The following is a 21,580-nucleotide window of genomic DNA, read 5'->3' on the forward strand; positions in this document are numbered from 1 at the left end:
TATTTGCAAATTAAATGTCATCTTTGATTCTCTACTTAGGGCCTTTAAGAAAAGTTCTAGTTTTTTAAAAAAAGACAAAAAACGGTTCCTTAATTTAAAGAGCATGAAAACAACCGGTGTACATCAGTTAATGCAACTTTGGAAGGCCACATCAAGACCAGCTGCGCTCGATCAGTGGATCAGTGAGACTTTCGCAGAGAAACCTCAGAAGACCTGTTTTTAAGAGAGGGGTGGGTCATCTCTTGTTGGAGGGGGAGGTTGGGAGTTCGGCCAGAACCCGCTCCACCCCTTTTCTCCACCCGCACAGAACGCCCAGAAAAGCTCTCCCCTCATTCGTCCACGCCCCTCAGGCCCTGACGGATAAGAGGAGCCCCTGCGGGGGAAGCCTGCACCCCGCTGGCTCGCGGAGCCCGGCGTCAAAGCCCCGCCCCCTCGGGGTTGCAGGAACGCTCAGCGCGCGTCTTTGGGGAGGCGGGGCTGGGTGGGCGCGCTGACGGGAGGCCGCGGGCTCTCTGCACCCGCTCTACCTCTTCTCTCTACCCTCACGGCTCTGGCTGGATCGTCTGCTGGTGGCCGGATTCCCTGGTGAGTAGCTGTTAGATTCAGGGCCCCGCAGACGCGGCTGCGGCGGGTACGGGACCTACCCCGGGCGCCTGCGCGCTCTTCCGCCAGCCAATGTGCTCGCAGCTTCTGCGGGTGGCCTTTGACCCCGAGCCCCTTCGGCGAGCGAGAGGTGTCGCGTTGCGTGCTTCGGAACCCCCCGGGGCAACTCACTCTGTCACTCTTAGCCCTTCTTTGTGTCTGGGTTAGTTTTATTGCCTTCTTTTATTGCCTGCTGTTTCCCAATCCTGCCGGCCTTGTGCCCGCCACTTTGGAGAGGAACCTCCCGTCGCCTGTTTTCCCTTCTCTCCCCCAGCAAGTTGGGAATTCCAGGAGTGACGGAAGCTGTTCTAGGCCTGGTCCTTTTGTATGCAAACCTCAGCTAAGCCTTGAGCCTGCGGGGAGAGTGGGGGGATCGAGGCCTATCGGGCTCCGGGTGTTGGCGGAAGGTCGCGGCCACCAACCTCCTGGAGCCTTTGGGCCACCGCAGCGGTGTTTTTTCCATTTGCTTGTTAAAACACTTTTGGCTCTATCTTCGTAGACTATTATCTTTTGTTAAGTTTCAGGATGCAGCTATGCCGGACTACGTCTTGTTACATTTTCTAAAGGAGCAAATTGAACTTCAGGCGTTCAGGACAGTTTTAGTTGTATTACTGTAAGACCCTCTGGATAAGTGTTAAGGGAAAACCTCGAAGTGTTTAAAGACAAATAAGGGAGAATAATAGGATATGATGTTAAAAAAGACGAATAGGACTGGAATGGGTTTATGTTCAAGTATTTTAGACAGTTTGAGAGAAAAATACAAAATAAAATCTAGGTATTGGTAATATTGCCACATTGCTTACTGGTCACTTTCACGACAATACGTTATTTCCTCCTTCTTGAGCTATATGTAAACTCCTAAAACCGGTGTAGTGCTGTGAATTTTGTGGATTTTCAGGCTCTATCTATGCATAAAACATTACCAGTGATGTTGCTGTTAGTCACGTGGTGAACAGTAAGTGTATGATCAGAAAGTAAACGGTCTTCAGAATAAATTTGAGCTGCAATTTATGAGTAGGTAACAGATTATCTTGTTTTTCTAAGACCATACTACTTATTTATTTACTTATTTAAAGTTTATTAGAGAGTGAGTGAGCCAGGAAGGTGCAGAGAGAGAGAGGGGGAGAATCCCAAGCAGGCTTTGCTATGACAACAGGACTCTGTCTGGAACCTTCAGAAACATGACCTCATGACCTGAGCTGAAACCAAGAGTGGGAGCTTAGCCCACTTAGCCACCCAGGCACCCCTAAGACCGTACTATTTAAATGAAAACTTGGCCACATGTTGGCAGTTTTCATCTGTGTCACAAAAAAATTTTAAACTTAATTTGTCTAGTATGTTGTAGGATGGTGGAATAGAAGGCTAGACAAATAGAAGGCTAGAGCCAAATTTGCCCTGTTTCTTGCTAGTTGCTTAACCTCGGACATGTTACTTAGCTCTTCACTAGCCCACAGACTGAAGTTACCAATTGGTTTGTACCTCTACTGTGTCATCTGTAAAATGGCGTTAAAAAAGTTTTACTTCCTAGGTCATCGTGAAGGTTAAAGTGGAGGGATGAAATTATGCTTAACTGAATTTCTGTTAACCAGCAGGTGTGTTTCATTAAAACTGGGGTAAGGAAGCATTGGTATAGAAACTGGTTTTGAAAGTTCCAGGTGTGTTTTCTAGTATTATTTTTTATTTACAATGGCTTCTTAGAAAATGAAATTAGAAAACAATACTAAAAAGAAAAAGCACTAGAAGCCTGTAAAATTTAGTAATAGGGTAATTAAAAGGTGTTTCTAACTGGATTGACAGCACTTTTTGAAATAATAGTTGATCTCACGTTGTTCTGTGTCTGTTAGGCCTCACTAGACCTCTAAGTCAAAACCTAGAATTTCCAGAAGATGAAAAGCGTAAGACACAAAAGTACAAATGATGCAGTTTCTAAAAGATATTATTAGGTATAACTTCTGTGTATTATGTAATGTAAAGTGTCCTTTTCAGTCTTCAATAGCCAATACCTTGAGTAGATTCCTGGTTTAGGTGTCCATACATCTTCAGTTGTGATTTTATTATTTTCTCAGGAGACTTGTGAAATTTCTTGCCTTTGTTGAAGCAATAGAAGTAGTTCTCCACTCTTTCCTTGCTAGATAATTAGACCCTGGGCATCTCAAGGGTCATTGTGGTTTTGCTATCTTAAACTTGACAATTTATTAAAATGGATTTTTAAAATTATTGGATCTAGGTTTCTTCCTATGTAGTATGTTCAATATAGACTATAAAAAAGTCAACTATCTCTATAGTCAGTAGAATCTATTTATACACATACTGCCCAAATACATATCAATGTCAAAAACAGAAGGGCCTGACATTAAGTTGTTTAAGCTAAACACTTAATGGTCATTGGCTGTGTATAAGATATATGGGGCTCTACTGCAGTGTAAAGAGAAGGATTCCATTTTTGGAACTTAAAAGCAATCTAGTGGATACAATATATGTAAATATAATACAACACATACATGCCACTTTAAAAAGTAGGTAGTGCTGTAACAATAGAATATTTGAGAAAATGAGTACTTTTCACTGTGGAATCATTAGGGAAGTTGTCAAGAAGAGGCAACATTTCAGCGTTGTCTTGAAGGAGGAGTAGCATTTTAAAAGTTAGTCCTGTAGAGAGAAAATGGACCTTTAGAGAGAATTAACTATGTGTTAGTTATTAATTGCTTGCTAGATGCCCGTCTTTAATCATCCTCATCCTCATCACCATCACTCTAAACAGGAAATTATTCTAGAAGTTTTATAATACCAACTTATTTCATGCCTACAAATCTGTGAATGAGGTAATAACATTGTATAGATAAGAAGAGAAGCACAGAAAGATCAGGTCATTTGATGAGTGAAATAGCTGAAAAACAAAAACCAAAAACAAAACAGCTGGGGGATGCTTGCTTTTAATCACAGTGATCTGCCTTTTGTTTGAGGTGACTTACTGTTAATTGTGATGTGGAGGTTGGGAAGAACCATCTATAATGATGTAATAAATGAACATTTAAATGAGTGAAATAAGTAATGTGAAAAGAGAGGGACCAACTTAAAATTACATTTACAGGCAAAGGTGGGGAATCAACCAGGCAACTTCCATAAATGGACGTTTTATGTTTTGTGTTCTTCTGTAGATCTGAGAAACGAATGTGAGAAATGAATCTAACAAATGTACAAAAGTTTCAGAGTTGTTCAGAACTGTTTTTTTTTAATATTCATTTTGCACTTATTTTTTTTTAAATGTTTATTTTTGAGAGAGAGACAGAGCGTGAGTGGGGGATGGGCAGAGAGAGAGGGACACACAGAATCCCAAGCAGGCTCCAGGCTCTGAGCTGTCAGTACAGAGCCCCACACAGGACTCCAACTCATGAACTGTGGGATCATGACCTGAGCTGAAGTCGGACGCTTAACCGACTGAGCCACCCAGGCGCCCCAATTTTGCACTTATTCTTAAATCCAGTTGGTAAAATATTACCCTCTTCCACTTCTTTTGCAAACATCATCTTGCATAAGACACAGAACTACTTTGTCAGAAAACACACCTAATGTGTTCTTTAAAAAGAGATTAGGGGGGCGCCTGGGTGGCTCAGTCGGTTGAGCGTCCGACTTCAGCTCAGGTCACGATCTCACGGTCCATGAGTTCGAGCCCCGCGTCAGGCTCTGGGCTGATGGCTCAGAGCCTGGAGCCTGCTTCCGATTCTGTGTCTCCCTCTCTCTCTGCCCCTCCCCCATTCATGCTCTGTCTCTCTCTGTCTCAAAAATAAATAAATATTAAAAAAAATAAAAATAAAAAAAAATAAAAAGAGATTAGGGGTGCCTGGGTGCCTCAGTCGGTTGAGCGTCCGACTTCAGCTCAGGTCATGATCTCGCAGTTTGTGGGTTCAAGCCCCACATCAGGCTCTGTGCTGACTGCTTGCTCAGAGCCTGGAGCCTGCTTCAGATTCTGTCTCCTTCTCTCTCTGCCCCTCCCCCACTCACACTTTGTCTCACTCTGTTTCTCAAAAATAAATGTCAAAAAAAAAAATTTAAAAAGAGATTAAATGATTTAGTGAGGGTCCCACAAGGGGATCAACCTAGCTGATTTGGACTTTGGTTTTAGATGGCAAGATCAGTTTTCTGTTACATATCCTGACTCTTCTACCTACGTCACCACCACTCAACTGGTCAGTCTCTGAAAAACCAATGTCTTACTAATTAATGCTGTAGTTATTGCTCCCATTCTCTGTGACTTAGCAATATTCATTACCATTATTTCCTAAAATTTTCTTTCTTAGGAAGTATTAAGTTCTAATTTTAGAAGGTAGAGTAAGAAAATATCACTATTATGTTGTCACCCAGAGGTAATCATTATTTATGTTCTCCTTTGTATATCTTTAGTATTGTTGAGATATTATGTTCATAATTGTTTTTTCTACTTCATTGCTTGTCAGATTTCTCACTATCTTTAAGGGAAGGATTTTTTTATTATCAGTTATCTTGATAATTTGTAAATTTCAGTACAACAAATCCCTATATACTTCCCCTGCATTTCACCAAATGGTAATATCTTAACTGTATTTGCTTTATCATTATATGCATGTACACACTTCTGTATTATGTTGTACATAATTATATACATTACATGTAACATGTATGTGTACATAGGTGTATATATATGTATGTAATGTATGTATGGAGATGTGTATGTCTAATGTCTGATGTTTTCTCATGATTAGATCCAAATTAAATTTTGACAGGAATCCCATAGCAGTGATTGTTTCCTTTTTAGGGCATCCTCTCAGGAAACTTATATCTACCTAGCCAGAATTAACTGATGAAATTCATTTTGATCACTCGTTTAAGGTGGTGTCTGCTAGGTTTGCACTGAGTTACTGTTGTTCCCTTTGTAGTTAATTAGGTGTCTTTTGGAGAGCTACTTTGCCAATATATGAATATCCTGTTTCTCATCAAACTTTTATTTCCTCATTTAAAATCTGTTGATGATTTTGCCTAATAATAGTTGTTATTATGGTGGTTGCCAAATAGTGGTATTCCATTATTCTATCTAAATTTATTAGTTGCAGGGGTGCCTGGGTGGCTCAGTCAGTTAAGCGTCCAACTTCTGCTCAGGTCATGATCTCACGGTTCATGAGTTGGAGCCCCGCGTGGGGCTCTGTACTGACAGCTCGGAGCTTGGAACCTACTTTGGATTCTGTGTCTCCTTCTCTCTCTGCCCCTTCCCAACTTGTACTCTGTCTCTCTATGTCTCTCAAAAAATAAATAAATGTAAAACAAATTTTTTTAATTTATTAGTTGGCATTCTAATATGAGTCTTCTCTAATCCTTTTATTTATTTTTGCATTTTAAACATCAGTATGAAAATAAAAATAATTAAAAATATCAGTATGGATTCATGAATTCTTATTTTAATACCTATCATTTATTACTTATTCCTTATTTTGGTGCTGAAATTGTCCTGGATTTAGCCAGTGATTGCCCCTCAGTCTGGCTTTTGTGTCCAATGGACATATCCCCAACACTTCTTGAGTACTTTACTTTCTGGTAAGATGATCAAGGCTCATTTTGTACTTTCTCAGCCACAGTCTGGGAATCCACATTTCTCCAAGGTAACTACTGCTGCTTCTAAGTAGAGAAGGAATATTTAAAAACCAAGAATCTTAGCATCAGATGTGTTCATTTCTGCTGGGGTTTCTTTGGTCCTAGACTGCCAGTGGGCAGAACTAGGAAATAATGTGGTTATGTTAATGTGTATATACACACTTCCCCCATTTACTGATAAAAAACACACATCCATACTAATACTGCTAATTACTGTCTGATAACACAAGTTTCTTTCTAGCCTTCACTTTATACATAACTCAACTTTTTTGTCAGTGAAAAACCTGGGCCCCAGGTTGCAGCATATATTGTTTGTTGGCTTACTTGTAGAATACACATTAAGTGTTAAGAATTGCTAACCTGTACCAATGCAAAAACAGCTTACTAACTAGAGTTTAACATTTTATATTTGTTAGAGTATGTGAAATATAACATGGCTCAAAAAAGAACTATACAAAAAGAGAAGTCACTTCCATCCTCCAATCCTTCTACCCATTCTCATCCCCCTTTATTCTGTCCTGTTTCTCCTTACCCCCTTACATAATCCACATCATTATCTAATGTTTATTCTGTTTCTTTGCTCACTTGAAAAATGTATATTTCCTTATTTGCATTTTCCTTTTTTCACTTAAGAATATATCCAGAAAATCAGTTTATGTCATTTCCAAGATCTCTTCCTCATTCAGCTGAACATCCCAGCATTTTACAGTTACAAATGGTGCTGTGTATGGATTTATGTACTGTTCATGTGGTTTTGTATTTTTTGTGTATGTTGTGTATTTTTAAGGTAATTTCCATGAAGTAGGACTGAGTCCAAAGGTAAATGTATATGTAATTTTGTTAGTGCCAAATTCACAAAAAGGCTGTACCAATTTGCATTCACTAGTAGTGTTTGGAAGTGCTTGTTTTCCCACAGTTTTACCAACAGCATATATTTGTGTTTTTGTTTTGCCAGTCTCCTAGATAAGAAATGATTTTTTTTGTGTGTAGTTTTAATTTGCATTTTTTAAATTTTATTTTGAAAGAGCAAGATTGGGAGTGTGTAAGCACACATGGGGCAGGGCAGAGAGAGAGAGAGAGAAAGAATCTCAAGCAGGCTCTACACCATCAGCGCAGAGCCTGATGCAGGGCTTGATCTAACAACCATGAGAGTTCATGACTTGAGCGAAAATCAAGAGTCGGATGCTTAACCACTGAGCCACCCAGGCGCCCTTAATTTGCATTTTTAAAAATTTTGAATGAGGTAGAATATCTTGGTATTTTCAGTTTGTCAGTTGTCCTTTGTTGACCGTATGTTCTGATATGCATATTTTAAAAGCTATAGTTAATGAAAAGATAAATTAACTATGACTTCTATTGAATCTGAATTTTGAGTCCCTTCTAAAGCGTTTCATTATGCTCAGGTTATAAGGAAATTCAGGTGGAATTACTTATTTCAATGGCTCTGAGCCCTACATCATGCATTATTCTTTGGGAGATTGTGGGGGAGATAGGAAGGGTTATTCAAAATCCCTCATTTGAAAGTAGCAGAGAAACTAAACATAAGTAGAAAATAGAAAGTTGAAGGATCTTGATAAAACCCATGCCTTTAATTTCAGTACCCATATGTGTAAAGGAATAAGGATTAATTAGAAATAGTCCAAATATTTACAAGGACTTAAACCCAGTTTTGAAGATTTTGCTCTTACTAGATTCAGATATCTTCCTCTTCACATTTCATACACAAGGGCTGGCATTCAATAATAAATTAACCCGCCTTACAGAAAGACTGTGACTGTCCAGGTACTAAGCAAGAACAAAACAAAACAACAAAAGACAGGCAATAGAAACAGAATCCCTAAGGTCCAATTCAGGTTATTAGAGGTGGACTTTAATGAATGGGATTAACATGTTCAAGGAATTAGAGAAGGAAAATTTTAGCAGAAAACTGATACCTTTAAAAAGAGTCAAATGGAAATTCTAAGAGTAAAATTATAACTGAAATTAAGAAATGACAGCTGAAGAGAAATAGGAAACGAGAAGGTATTTCAGAAGTACAGAGGCATGGAAAGATATGGAGGGACAGTTTAAAAAAATGTTATAAACACATAGGATATAGAATTCTAACATGTGTAATGTATTCCAAAATGAGCAAGAAGGCAATAATGGAGCAAAAGCAATATTTGAAGAGATTGTGGTCAAGAATTTTACAAGGCTAAGGAATGCTATTAACCCCAGATTGAAGAAGCACTTTGGACCAAAAGCAGGATAAGTATTAAGAAAACCATATTCCATGTGTATTATTCCATAGGGAAACTGCTGAAAACCAAAGAAAGAGAAAAATGTTAAAAGAAACCAGAGAAAAAAGAAAATACCTTTAAAAATCCTTAAAATCAGAAAAAAAAATAGTGGTTGAGTTTTCAACAGAAACAAAAGCAGAAGATAATAGTTTGTGCTGAAAGAAAATAATTGCCAATATAGAAGTCTATGTATACATGTTAAGTTGAAGGTAACATATATTTTCAAACAAACTAATATGGAGTTTATGAGCAGCAGACTAATACTAAAAGCCCTGTTAAAGGGAATTGTTTTTTCACCATGAGGAAAATTAGTTTGAATGGAAGTAGGCGAATGTAAGAGGAACTAAAGAGGAAAGAAAAGGATAAATGCAATAATGTTGACTGTATAAAATGATATCCTAGGGGTGCCTGGGTAGCTCAGTCAGTTAAGCCCTGGACTCTTGATTTCGACCCTGGTCATGATCTTGAAGTTTGTGAGATTGGGCCCCCCCAGCTGTCTCTGTGCTGACAGCATGGTGCCTGCTTGGGATTCTCTCTCTCCCTCTGTCTCTACCCCTCCCCCCTCTCAAAATAAATATTAAAATTATATCTGGTGGGGTTTAAGATATGTGTAAAAAAAATAATCTACACCAAAATAGGAGCTCAAAGTTGGGGCAGGAATAAAGGAACTAAAGTCTTCTAAGTGTGCTTTTATTGTTTGAGAAATGGTAAAGTTCTAATTCATACCAGTTTTTGAGAAGAATGCATGCTCTTAATTGCACTGAGAATGCATAATAGAGCAAAATGAAACCATTAAAAAGATAAGAGAGAGGGGGAAAAAAAAAGGAAGAGAGAAAATGGAGCTTGTAAGAAGGCCAAAAGGAAAAACAAGGGCAAGAATTAGATTTAAATATCCATATTTATAGAACTGTAAATGTAGTGTATACTATAACTATTAGACAAAGACTCTCAGGTTAAAAACAGCAATAATAATTGTCTTATTTCAAAAATAACCATTTAAGGTGACAATAAAATGATGAAAATGATACTCTGTTCCAGTGTCAACCAAATGAAATCTGTTGTAGCTATATTAATATTAGGTTTTGTCTTACACTGTACTCTATCAGAGAAGAAAAGGAACATTTCATATAAAATAAGATTTAATATTTCAGGAAAATCTAGCAGTCTCAAATTTGTCTCTACATAATACCATCAATTAAAATTATATAATATAAACATGTAGATATAAATATAGGGGATTTTTAATACTGATGATATGAACGATATAAACAAGATAGCATATTTGGTACGTAGATCTTGTAACCACTAGCTGCAGAATATGCTTCCTTGATGTATATGGGACACTTAATGAGATTGATCATAGGCTGAGCCTTAAAGCAAGTCTCCACATATTTCAAAGGACTGAAATCATGCAGGCGATGTTTTCAATGGATTCACACTATAAATCAATAATAACAACAACAACAACAAAAAACTAGGAAATCTCCCAAATATAATACATCTATAAATAAGTTCTCATGGGAGAAATAATGGAAATTTGAATATATTTTGAACTCAGTGGTCATAAAAGTACAGAATACAGAACTTCTAAGATACTGCTAAAGATGTAATTAGCAGTAGAGTTATGGTATTAACACATTTTAAGGAAAGTACAAAGAGTTGAGGAGTGATGGCAACAGCTTTGGTATAATGTTTAAATTATCCTGAAATCATAAAAGCAGACCAGTAAATAGTAAAACCAAAACAAATAATCTGTAACAAAACTGAAAGACAAGTTATCCCCCATGGACTCACAGTATGAGTGGAAGGGGACAACTCTAATAACTATAAGACTTGTTTTCTAACTCTGTGCAGGAGGAAACCGAGGAAAGCAGTAGTGCATCTGCTTGAACTGAAGACAGGAACATTTCTAACCACAGATATTAATTGAAAGAGTGACAGCCCACTTTGAGAATAGTAGCTGCAACGGGGGAGGGAGACTTTGAAGCCTAACATCTGAAGGGGCTACAACATATTGGTTTTCAGGACAAAACCCCATATTGAAGAGTAACTTCTGGAAATAGCTTTCAAATTGAGCAGGGTAATAATAGCATACAAGCCAAGGAAATAAAAAATGCCGGATAAATATGGGAATGGAGAAGAACCCAACTGATCTCAGAAAGACATTCAAAGCCATTGTAAGATTTCCCCAAAACAGCTTAAGTTCTATAGAGCATGAATCTAGAAAAACTATCATGATAAAGCATTCACTTCCAAAAATTGAGAGAAAATTATTTCATGTAATATTTGTCAATAGAAAAAGATCAGTCAGGTTCCATACAAAGTTCTTATAAGCAAAGAAGTGAACATGTAGATACTGAAAGCATGCCAGAGAGACATGTTCATAAAATATATGACCACCATAACCTAATATTTTAATAGAAATAATTAAAATAGCTATATGAGATTTGGATGAATAAGCAAATTATGACTATGAAAAGTGAAAAATGAGCAAATTTTATAAATGAAGACTACAAGACAAACACGATAGATAATGCCCTATGAAATGTAAAGGGTACAGAAACTTAAAAATTGAAGAGATAATACAGTTGTAAAAGTTGAGCAAAATTCAATAAAAGTAATAGAGCTTTCTATAGAAGAAAAAGGAGTGAAACAAATATTAAAATTGGAAACCTTTGCTGACAATAAAAACAAGTTGATATTAAAGTTAATTTCTTAATGGGAAGATAAGGGAGTTTGTGTAAAATTGTTTTTGTTTCCTCTATGAAGTACTGTTGACCCTTGAACACTGGAGGTTAGGGGTGCTGATTCCTATGCAGTTGGAAATCTTCCTGTAACTTTGGACTCTCAAAAACTTAACTACTAATTACCTACTGTTGACTGGAAGCCTTCCTGATAACACACACAGTTCATTAACATGTTATTTATATATGTCCTTTATATGATATTTGTATTCTTACAATAATGTAAGCTAGAGAAAAAATGGTATTAAGAAAATCACAAGAGAAAATGCATTTTTAGTACTGCACTATATTTAATGAAAAATGCACATATTAATGAACCTGCATAGTTTAAACCCGCATTGTTCAAGGGTCAGCTGGATAAGACATAGATATCTGAAGATAATAAAGGAAGTTGGTGATGTAGCCGTAGGTTTGATGAAAAACAAAAATGAATAAAGTAATTCTGAGGTTAGAAAAGTGAACATACTGGAGTTTAGTGACAGGATCGTTAAGCATCTTGAGTATGAATTCATAGTGAAAGGTCAACATGGTTGGGTGTTTTGTCCAGTATAATTCTGTGGTTCTGGATCAAGGTCAAGGCACACATCATTTATTTGGGGTTTTACCAGTATGTATTAAGAAAGGGGAGAAGTGAGGAATTACAATGTTGGACAATGGACTATAAACTGTCACTAGAGACAAAACATGAAGAAAAGGAAATATAGCAAAAAAGCAGTGGACTCAGTGGATTGGACATCTCAATAAGGTCAAGGAATTGCGAGAATGAGAATACTAAACTAGAGGGGCTCAAGGCACGGAAGGTTATGTTTGGAAATGGGAAAAAAAATAAAGATTTTGGAGTAATAAATGTTTGACAATGTCAGGATCAAGAGTAGGAGTATGACACCTGAGTTAGTGAAGTGGAGTGAAAGAAAGAACAGATCTTTAGAAGTGAGGCAAAGAGTTGGGGCGGCTAAACTACGGGACTGGATCATCCATATTGGTGGAGTCACTAAAAATAGTAATAGAAGTAGGAAAGGAGTAAGTTGTTAAAATGATCAGTGAATGGGAGATTATTAGATTCAGAAAATGGTGGAGTTTGATGCCTTGAACATTATTTTTTTATAAGGGCTCCATTCTTCTAATCTGAACTCTTATTATGCCAATATTTTGTTTACAAGCCTTTAGTAGTCCCTTGTTTACCAGAAAAGTTTTCTTTCTTTGGTGTAGTATGGTTCCAACATAGCACTATAGCTTTATTTTTCCTCCTTATCTTTTACTGGCTGCAGCCTACAGAGGCCTTTGTGTTTCACAATGTGTCTTTCATGTCCGGTATATCTTTGGACACATCCTTTCTCTGACACTAGGGACATTCTTTTTTTTTTTTTTTTTTTTTTTTCTTTTCCTTCTCTTTTCCACCAGCCTATGCATATTGTATTCCTTCTTCTAAGATTTTACATTTTTTTTTCATAAAGAGTTTTTTTCAACTCCTTAATTTATATGGTATTTTATTGCTTTATATATGCCTTTCACTTCCCTTTTAGCACTTTTCTTCTTTGAGTTATAGTTTATTTGCATATGTGTCTTCTGCCTTCCTTGGGGACTCCAAGCATCTTGAACATAAGAACTGTGTCTTACTAATCAATCTGTTTCATGTGGCGCTTAGCATACTATTTTTTACACAATTTAGTTGCTCAATTAAACTGAGTCTAGAATTTGTTTTGATATTCCAACCAAATGAAACATATTTTTGTTCCTTGAACAACAGTAAGGATTCACCTGTTTCTCATCTAAAAGTCAACTATTTCTACTTTCATAATGCTTGTTTTAGTTTATGTCTAGTGTTAATTGGTTACATGATCTACGTTAATGAGTCCAGCTTGTTGGTGTGGTCATAGTGTATCCATGTAATAATATTAAAATATTATAACTTGGGGGGGTGTCCCTAAATTAGTCTTAGGAACAATAAAGTGTTAACTTTTTACTTCCAAAAGTTTAAGAAGGAGAATATTTGACATGAAAGCGTTTTCATAAGACCAGTGGATTATTATAGTTGTAAAACAAAATCTCCAGACCTATCTACCTATGCCTTTCCATCTTCATGACTTTTTTTATGAGAGGAAGAACTGATGCAAATTAGAACATAGGGATGGAAAAGAGGTAGGATACCATGTAAAGTGTCAGAGAAGGTTTAATAAAGTTTCTCAATATTTTTGTGTAACTTCTGTACATCTAATTATATATGTAATTATACATATTTATAGTATATCTAAGTATATGGAAGGCATACACATATATTTGTATAAGATTAATATGCATATTCTCTATTTGTATATATGTACATATGGATATTACCATATCTACTTAAGTAAAATTTTGAAATGGGCAAAACAAAATGAATATTGGTTAGATACATGTATGTTTTAGAAAACCTACAAAGAAAGGTGAGGGGATGGTAAATACAAAAGGCAAGTGGTTGTTGTTAAGGAGAAGGGGCAGGGCTGGTGATTGGCAAGGGGCACAAAAGGTGGAGATGAATTTTTAAGCTGGCAGCTTCCGTTTTGAATGTTTATATGTTTCAACCTAGATGTATGTCTTTTAATCTTTAGGTGTGTTATATTTCACAATTAAACTTTACTTTGAGAAGACTGATTTTAGCCCTAAAAGAAATATGCTTGCTCATCTTAGTAATTCTTGCATATATGCATAATGGAAGTAACAGTTTATAGAAAGTATTTGTGTATGTGTGAGACAGAATTACTTGCTGATTATGTTTAACTTGTCTGTCTTTTCTATCAGGATTAGTTGTTATGAACTTAATTCTTTGGAATAACAAGAGCATGATTTATCATAGAAAGTCGTATTTTACAAATCAATGTCAACTTTTCCCCAAGCCAGAAATTTGTACATAAAGATATTTTATTCATATGTGTGTATATACCTATGTACATATACACACATACCTATACATATATGTATATACATACTTAAACATAAAAACATAAAATGTAATTGTGATATTTCCAAATAAATACTGCTATTTAATCTAGCCATATATAGATTATTTTGTAGATCTCAGTTTTTGATTATACAACTAATATGATGAACTTTTAAAATCTTTCAGTGTAATGAACTTTACAGATTTTTGTTTTCGTTTTGAATACATTGGGTAATATTGTCAATACTACTTACTAATTACCACTTTTCAATAAATTACAGCTAAACACTTACCATTTTGGAATTTAAAGTATGTCATCATGGCAAAATTTCGAAGAAGGACTTGCATCATTTTGTCACTTTTTATTCTGTTTATTTTCTCCCTGATGATGGGTTTAAAAATGCTGAGACCAAATAAAGCTACTTTTGGAGATCCTTTTGGACTTGAACTTCTTCCAGAACTTCATCAACAAACTCACTTAGGGAAAAACCTTGATTCCCAAAACAATGACAAAATCAACAGTGAAACAAATATCAAGAATTTAAAAAGTGTTGAAATCACTCTGAAACCTTCCAAAGCCTCTGAACCTTACCTGGAAGAGCTGCGACCTCTGAATTATTATTTGCATGTCTTTTATTACAGTTGGTATGGAAATCCTCAATTTGATGGTAAATATATACATTGGAACCATCCAATCCTGAAGCATTGGGACCCTAGAATAACCAAGAATTATCCACAAGGGAAACATAATCCCCCGGATGACATTGGCTCCAGCTTTTACCCTGAGTTGGGAATTTACAGCTCTCGGGATCCTTCTGTCATTGAAACTCACATGAAACAAATGTACTCAGCTTCAATTGGTAATTACTTTATGTGTGTGTGTTTAGGCATGTGATTGTGTGTATGTATAAATAATATTTTGTAGAATATTTAAGTTACTGATTAGTCTTCACATTGTTGTTAATTATAATTTTAAACATGCATTCTAAATTAAGCTGTATATACATACATATGTTCTTAAACATCTGGTAAACCACCTTTTAACACTACTCTAAACTGTTTAATTTCTAACTTTTGGAACATTTCTGGATATAGATTTGATTCCTAATTTAACATTCTTAATTTTATTAAATTATGGTTAACATAAGATGGCAGTGAATTCTCCCACTTTATGTATATAGCTCAGTGATATTTCTGTAAGGTATACACCTGTTTAAATATTACCCCAACATGAAGTAAAATATTCTATAGCCCAGAACCTTTTGTCATGCTTCCCTTATGCACCCCCACATTCCTCCCCAGGAAACTAAATCTAATTTCTATCACTGTAGAATAATTGTGAATGTTCTACGTATGACTCTCTGAAATAGAATCAGCCAGTGCGCACATGTATGTGTGTGTGTGTGTCTGTGTGTGAACTTTTGCCTAGCACATCATTTTGAAATTTACTCATGCTGTTAACTGTATCAGTAGTTGAGTCATTATTGCTGAGTAGTATTCCATTGTATGATTGTGGCAGTTTGTTTCTGCATTCATCTTGATGGACATTTGTACTGTTTCAAATTTTAGACATGTAGTATACGATTTGGTCTTGTTTTTCTGTTTTTTAAAACTAGCCTAACAATCTCTTTTTAACTTTCTGTGTTTATTTCTATTTCATGTAATAGTGATATGGTTAATTATGCTTTCTTTGCTGTTTTTTATGTCTATTCCATCTGTTTTGTTCCTTTTTCCTCTTTTTCTGTCTTTTTTGTATAAAATGTTTATTCCATTTTATTTTCTCTTCTGACTTACTGGATGTCCCTTCATTTTATTTATTGTATGATTGCTTTAATATTTACAATATACACTTTAACTTAACTGATAAGTCTGTAGTTATTTGTATTGTTTTTTCCCTGCAGCTTTTTCTTCCCTCTAACTTCTGGCACTCCAGTTGCACACATTTACATAGAGTCAGATTGTCTCACAAGTAATTCATAAGAAAAAATTAAAATGGGATGCCTGAGAATTCTTTAATTTGTTAATCTACCTTTAAAAAAAGACAAAAACAAAAAACAAAACTTCTCTGTTATGTTTCCTGTGTCTTCCCAGTCTCCATAGCACTGGGACCACAAGAACAGATTGAGTGTTTTCACATTTTTATAGCTGTACAAAAGACACAAACTTATTATTGAGCTGAAACGTATATGGAGATGTGCAAGGCTTTTTCATGAGCAAAACAATGTAGAATTCTGTGAATCTGCCTCAACTGTGTGCAAGATGTCTTTCTTCTGTAATTGATTTTTTTTTCCAACTGGTTTTAAAAAATCTAGCTTTCTGGCCAGCTCCGGTTTCTGTGTTCTAGGATATAAAATATGACATAAAATAGGATTGGTAAATTCAGACAGCATTGACTGCTATCTCTACTTACAATTTACTTTTGTGGAGAGGATCTTGCAAATGACTTTTTAACTATTTTGTGCAAAGAATTTATATCACATTTGAGGCTTTTTTGTTATTACAACGTTGATTTGTTTATGACTATACTAGTAGTTCTTGACTAAAATTGATATCCGTGGAAGTTTCAAGGTTTTTTTCATGCAAACTGAACAGCATGCAATGAGTGTTTTTTCCCCCCCAGATACGTTTCATATAAAGAAATAATATATAAATGACATACTTTGTATGTTATAATTTAATTGTGATTAGGAAGAAAACTTTGTTTATATTTAGTTTTATGCCTATCTTAAGTTTATGAAGACCTTTTTTCCTTGTATATTATTTTACTACTACGTAATATGTGTGAACATGAATTGTTTCAAAACAAAAGTCAATACAATTAATCTTAATTATAAATGTTCACAGTTTCACTATTGATGCAAATGCTTTTTTTCTTTGGTAGATTTTCTGGGAAAAATAAATCATTTGATAGTAATAAAAGTGACATCATAATCCATCTGTAAATAAATTATTTTCTTATTAGTTAAATTATTTTCTTATCTTGAATTATAGTCTTTGGTATTGAAATATTATTGACATTTAACATGCCGTAAGTTAAAGATACGTAGCACATTGATTTGATATACATGTTTTCATACGATTACCATTGAGGCATTAGCAAACCTTTCTATCACATCTCGTAATTATCATTTCTTCTAGTGGTGGAAAAAATTAAGATCTAGTCTGTTAGCAAGTTTAATGTCTTTAATACAGTTTTGCTGCCCGTAATCACTGTATGCGTATGAGATCCCCATGTCTTATTCATGTAATAGTTGCAAGCATGTACCCTGAACAACATCTCTTCCATTCGTCCTCTCCGGAGCCCCTGGCAAGTACCATTTTACTGTTTCTTCATTTGTTTTGTTTTGTTTACCTTTCACATATAGGAGGTATCTGGCAGTATTTGTCTTATCTTAACATAATGTCCTCAAGATCCATCCCTGTTGCTGCAAATGGCAGGATTTCCCTTTTTCTTGTGGCTGAAGAGTATTGTTTTATTTATATACACACACATATATGTATATATGTATAATTCTGTTTTATGTATATGAATGTGATATGAATGTAAATAAAATGTGATCTGTCACACTTTATATATTTGTATGTGTGTGTCACCATGTCTTTGTCCGTTCACTTGTTGATGGACACAGTTTGGCTATTGTGTTAATGCTGCAGTATACAGTGTATATCTTTGATAATTTTAAATTCCTTTTGATTTATACACAGAATTGTGATTACTGGATAGAATCCATTAGAATTCAGATAGAATCTGATAGATATCTAGGTAGAATCCAGATAGAACTGGTAGTTCTATTCTTAACTTTTTTGGGGGAAACTATGCAGTTCTCCATTGTGGCTGAACCAATTTCATTCCCACCAACAGTGCCAACACTTTTTATCTCTTGTTTTCTTGATAATAGCTATTGTTACAAGTGTGAAATGATATCTCATTGTGGTTTTGACTTGTATTAGTGATGTTGAGCACCTTTTCATGTATCTATTGGCATGTCGTCTTTGGAAAAGTACCTCTTTAGTTCCTTTGCCCATTTTCTAATTGGATTCTTTGTGGGTTGTTTGTTTGTTTGTTACTGAGTTCTAGGAATTCTATGTATATTTTGGATATTAACCCATTATCCATTTGCCTTTTATTTACCAATAATTCATTTGCATTTTCATTTTCTAAATTTCTTAATTCTTGCTTCTGCAGTGTAGAAGCTTTTAAGTTTGATGTAGTCCCACTTAAGTTTTGTTTTGTTTTGTTTTGTTTTGTTTTACATTTGTGCTTTGGATATCCTATCCAAATGTTTAAGTCTGATCCATTTCTAGGTGATTTTTGCGGGTGGTGTAAGTAGGGGTCCAATTTTCTTTGCACGTGTTTATCGAGTTTTCCCAGCATCATTTATTGAAAAGCTATCCTTTCCCTATTGACTGTTCTTAGATCCCTTATCATTTATTAGTTGACAGTATATGTGGGAGTTTAATTCTGGTTACTGTATTTTGTTCTGTTGACTTAAGTACCTGTTTTTAGGCCAGGGTTGTATTATTTAATTAGTATAGCTTCGTAGTATACTTTGAAATCAGTAAGTATGATGGTTCCACTTTTGATTTTCTTTATCATCATTGCTTTGGCTATAAAGGGATCTTTTGTGGTTCCATACAAATTTGAGGATTGATTTTTCTATTGTGAGAAATGCTGGGGCACCTGGGTGGCTCAGTCAGTTAAGGGTCTGACTTCAGCTCAGGTCATAAACTCATGTTTCATGAGTTCCGTCCCTGTTTTGGGCTCTGTGCTGACAGCTCAGAGCATGGAGCCTGCTTTGGATTCTGTGTCTCCCTCTGTCCCTCCTCTACTCGCACTCTGTCTCTTAAAAAATAAAAAAAAGATTTAAAAAAATTTTTAATTAAAAAATAAAAAATTTAAAAAATGCCATAGGAATTTTGATAGTGATTGTGTTGAATCTATAAATGGCTTTGGTAGCATGGACCTTTTAACAATATTAACTCTTCAAATCCTTGACATGGGATATCCTTCCAATTTTTTTATGCCATTTAGAAAAGCCTTGTAGTTTTCATAGATCTTTTACTTGATTAAATTTCTTCCTAGGTATTTTATTATTTGTGTTGCTAGTGTGAATGGGATAGTATTTTTCTTTTAATTTTTTTCAGATGCATTATGGTTAGTGTATGGAAAACAACTAATATCTGTGTTGTGATTTTATACCCTTTAATTTTATTGTATTCATTGATTAGACCCAACCATTTTTTTTATTTCAGTATATAATGTCACATCATCTGCAAATAGCAACAATTTTAATTCTTCCTTTCCTATTTGGATGCTTTTTCTTTGTCCTGCCTGACTGTCCTAGGTAAGACTCACAGTATGTTGAATAAGAGTGGTGACAATGGGCACCTTTGTATTGTTCTTGATCTTACAGAAACAGCTTTCCATTTTTTCCATTGAGTATGCTGTTACCTGTGTGTTTGTTGTATATTACTTTTATTATATTGAGGTATGTTCTTTATGTACTCAATCTATTGAGGAATTTTATCATGAAAGAATGTTGTATTTTGTCAAATGAGTTTTTTTGTTACATCTTTTGAGATGATCATATGATTTTTATTTTTCATTCTATTAATCTGGTGTATCACATTTATTGATTCATATATTGTTGAACCATCCTTGAATCCTAGGGATAAATCCCACATGGTCATGATATAATCCTTTCAATGAATTCTTGAATTTGGTTTGCTAATATTTTGTTTAGAATTGTTGCATCTGTGTCCATCAGGGACATTGGTCTGTAGTTTTTTATTCTTTTTTTAAAAATTTTTTTTTTTCAACGTTTATTTATTTTTTGGGACAGAGAGAGACAGAGCATGAACGGGGGAGGGGCAGAGAGAGAGGGAGACACAGAATCGGAAACAGGCTCCAGGCTCTGAGCCATCAGCCCAGAGCCCGACGCGGGGCTCGAACTCACGGACCGCGAGATCGTGACCTGGCTGAAGTCGGACGCTTAACCGACTGCGCCACCCAGGCGCCCCTGTAGTTTTTTATTCTTGTAGGATCCTTATCTGACTTTGTCATCAGAGTATTGTTTACCTCATTAAATAACTTTTTAAGTGTTTCCTTCTCTCCAACTTTATGGAAGAGTTTGAGAATAATTGGCTTTAATTCTTCTTTAAATGTTTGCAAAAATTTACCAGGGAAACCATCTGGTCTGGATATTTCTGTGTTGGGAGGTTTTTGATTACTGATTCATTCTCCTTACATGTTATCATTCTGTTCAGACTCTATTTCTTCCTGGTTCAGTTTTGGAAGGTTATGGGATTGTAGGAATTTACTCATTTCTTCTGGGTTCTATAATTTGCTGGCATGTACATGTTTATAGTAGTCTCTTATGAGTCTATGTATTTCTGTAGTCAGTTGCACTTTTCTATTCATCCACTTCTGATTTTATTTATTCGAGTCTTTTCTATCGTAAGTACTCTCTAAAGGGTTGTCGGTTTTGTTTATTTTTCAAAGAAAATAGCTCTTTGTTTTGTTGATTTTTTTTTTTTCTATTTTTCTGGTCTTTTCCACTTTGAACTTTATTATTTCCTTCCTTCTACTAACTGCGGTCTTGGTTTGTTCTATTTATTCTACTTCTTTGAGGTATAAGGTTATGATGTTTATTTGCAATCTTAGTTCTTAATGTATGCATATGTTGCCATAAATTTTTGTCTCAACTGTTTTTGCAGCATCTCAGTGGTTTTGGTATGTTTTGTTTCTGTTTTCATATGTTTCAAGATATTCTTTGATTCCCTTTTTGATTTATTCTTTCGCTTATTGGTTGTTCAGGAGTTTGTTTAGATTCTACATATTTCCAAATTTTCTGTTTTGATACAAGTATGGCTATCCCTACTTCTGTTTGGTTTCCACTTGTATACAATATCTTTTTATCCTTTTACTTGGAGTCTTCTGTGCATCCTTAAAGCTGAAGTGGATCTCTTATTGGCACCACATAACTGGGTCTTATTTTTTATCCATCTAGCTACTTGCATGCCTTTTGATTGGTGAACTCCATTCATTTACATTTAGAGCAATTATTAATATGTGAGGACTTACTAGTGACATCTTGTTAATTGCTTTCTGGTTTTATTTTTCTGTTTCTGCCTACCTTTATAAATTATTTTCCATGGTGGTATGTCAGTTTCCACCTTTTTTTCTCTTTTGTGAATCTGCTCTAGGTTTTTCTCTTGTGGTTACTCTTGGGCTTACATAAAACATCTTACAAACACATACATTTTAGGCTGAGAGTAACTTATCACTGATTGCCTGTAAATTTCTCCATCCTTTTTCTCCTACTTTTTATATTGGTATTACAGTTTATCTACTTTTTGTTGTGTATTTGTTAATT

The 21,580-nt window shown here is 35.2% G+C and overlaps 1 protein-coding gene across 2 annotated transcripts in view; it reads left to right on the forward strand.

Moving 5' to 3' along the window:
- Nucleotides 1-330: 330 nt before the first annotated feature.
- MANEA (mannosidase endo-alpha) overlaps nt 331-21,580 on the forward strand; it is a 67,565-nt gene continuing 46,315 nt past the window's right edge. Inside the window, exons 1-2 of one of the 2 annotated variants that reach the window (XM_003986390.6) lie at nt 331-585; nt 14,486-15,064. In XM_003986390.6, coding sequence (XP_003986439.2) covers nt 14,524-15,064 — 541 coding nt within the window. In that variant the 5' untranslated portion in view covers nt 331-585; nt 14,486-14,523. Of the gene's footprint in view, nt 586-665; nt 806-14,485; nt 15,065-21,580 lie in introns of those variants that run through there. The other variant, XM_019830967.3, reaches the window with a different exon arrangement.

Source organism: Felis catus, chromosome B2 (genome assembly GCF_018350175.1).
Source record: "Felis catus isolate Fca126 chromosome B2, F.catus_Fca126_mat1.0, whole genome shotgun sequence".
NCBI lineage: Eukaryota > Metazoa > Chordata > Mammalia > Carnivora > Felidae > Felis > Felis catus.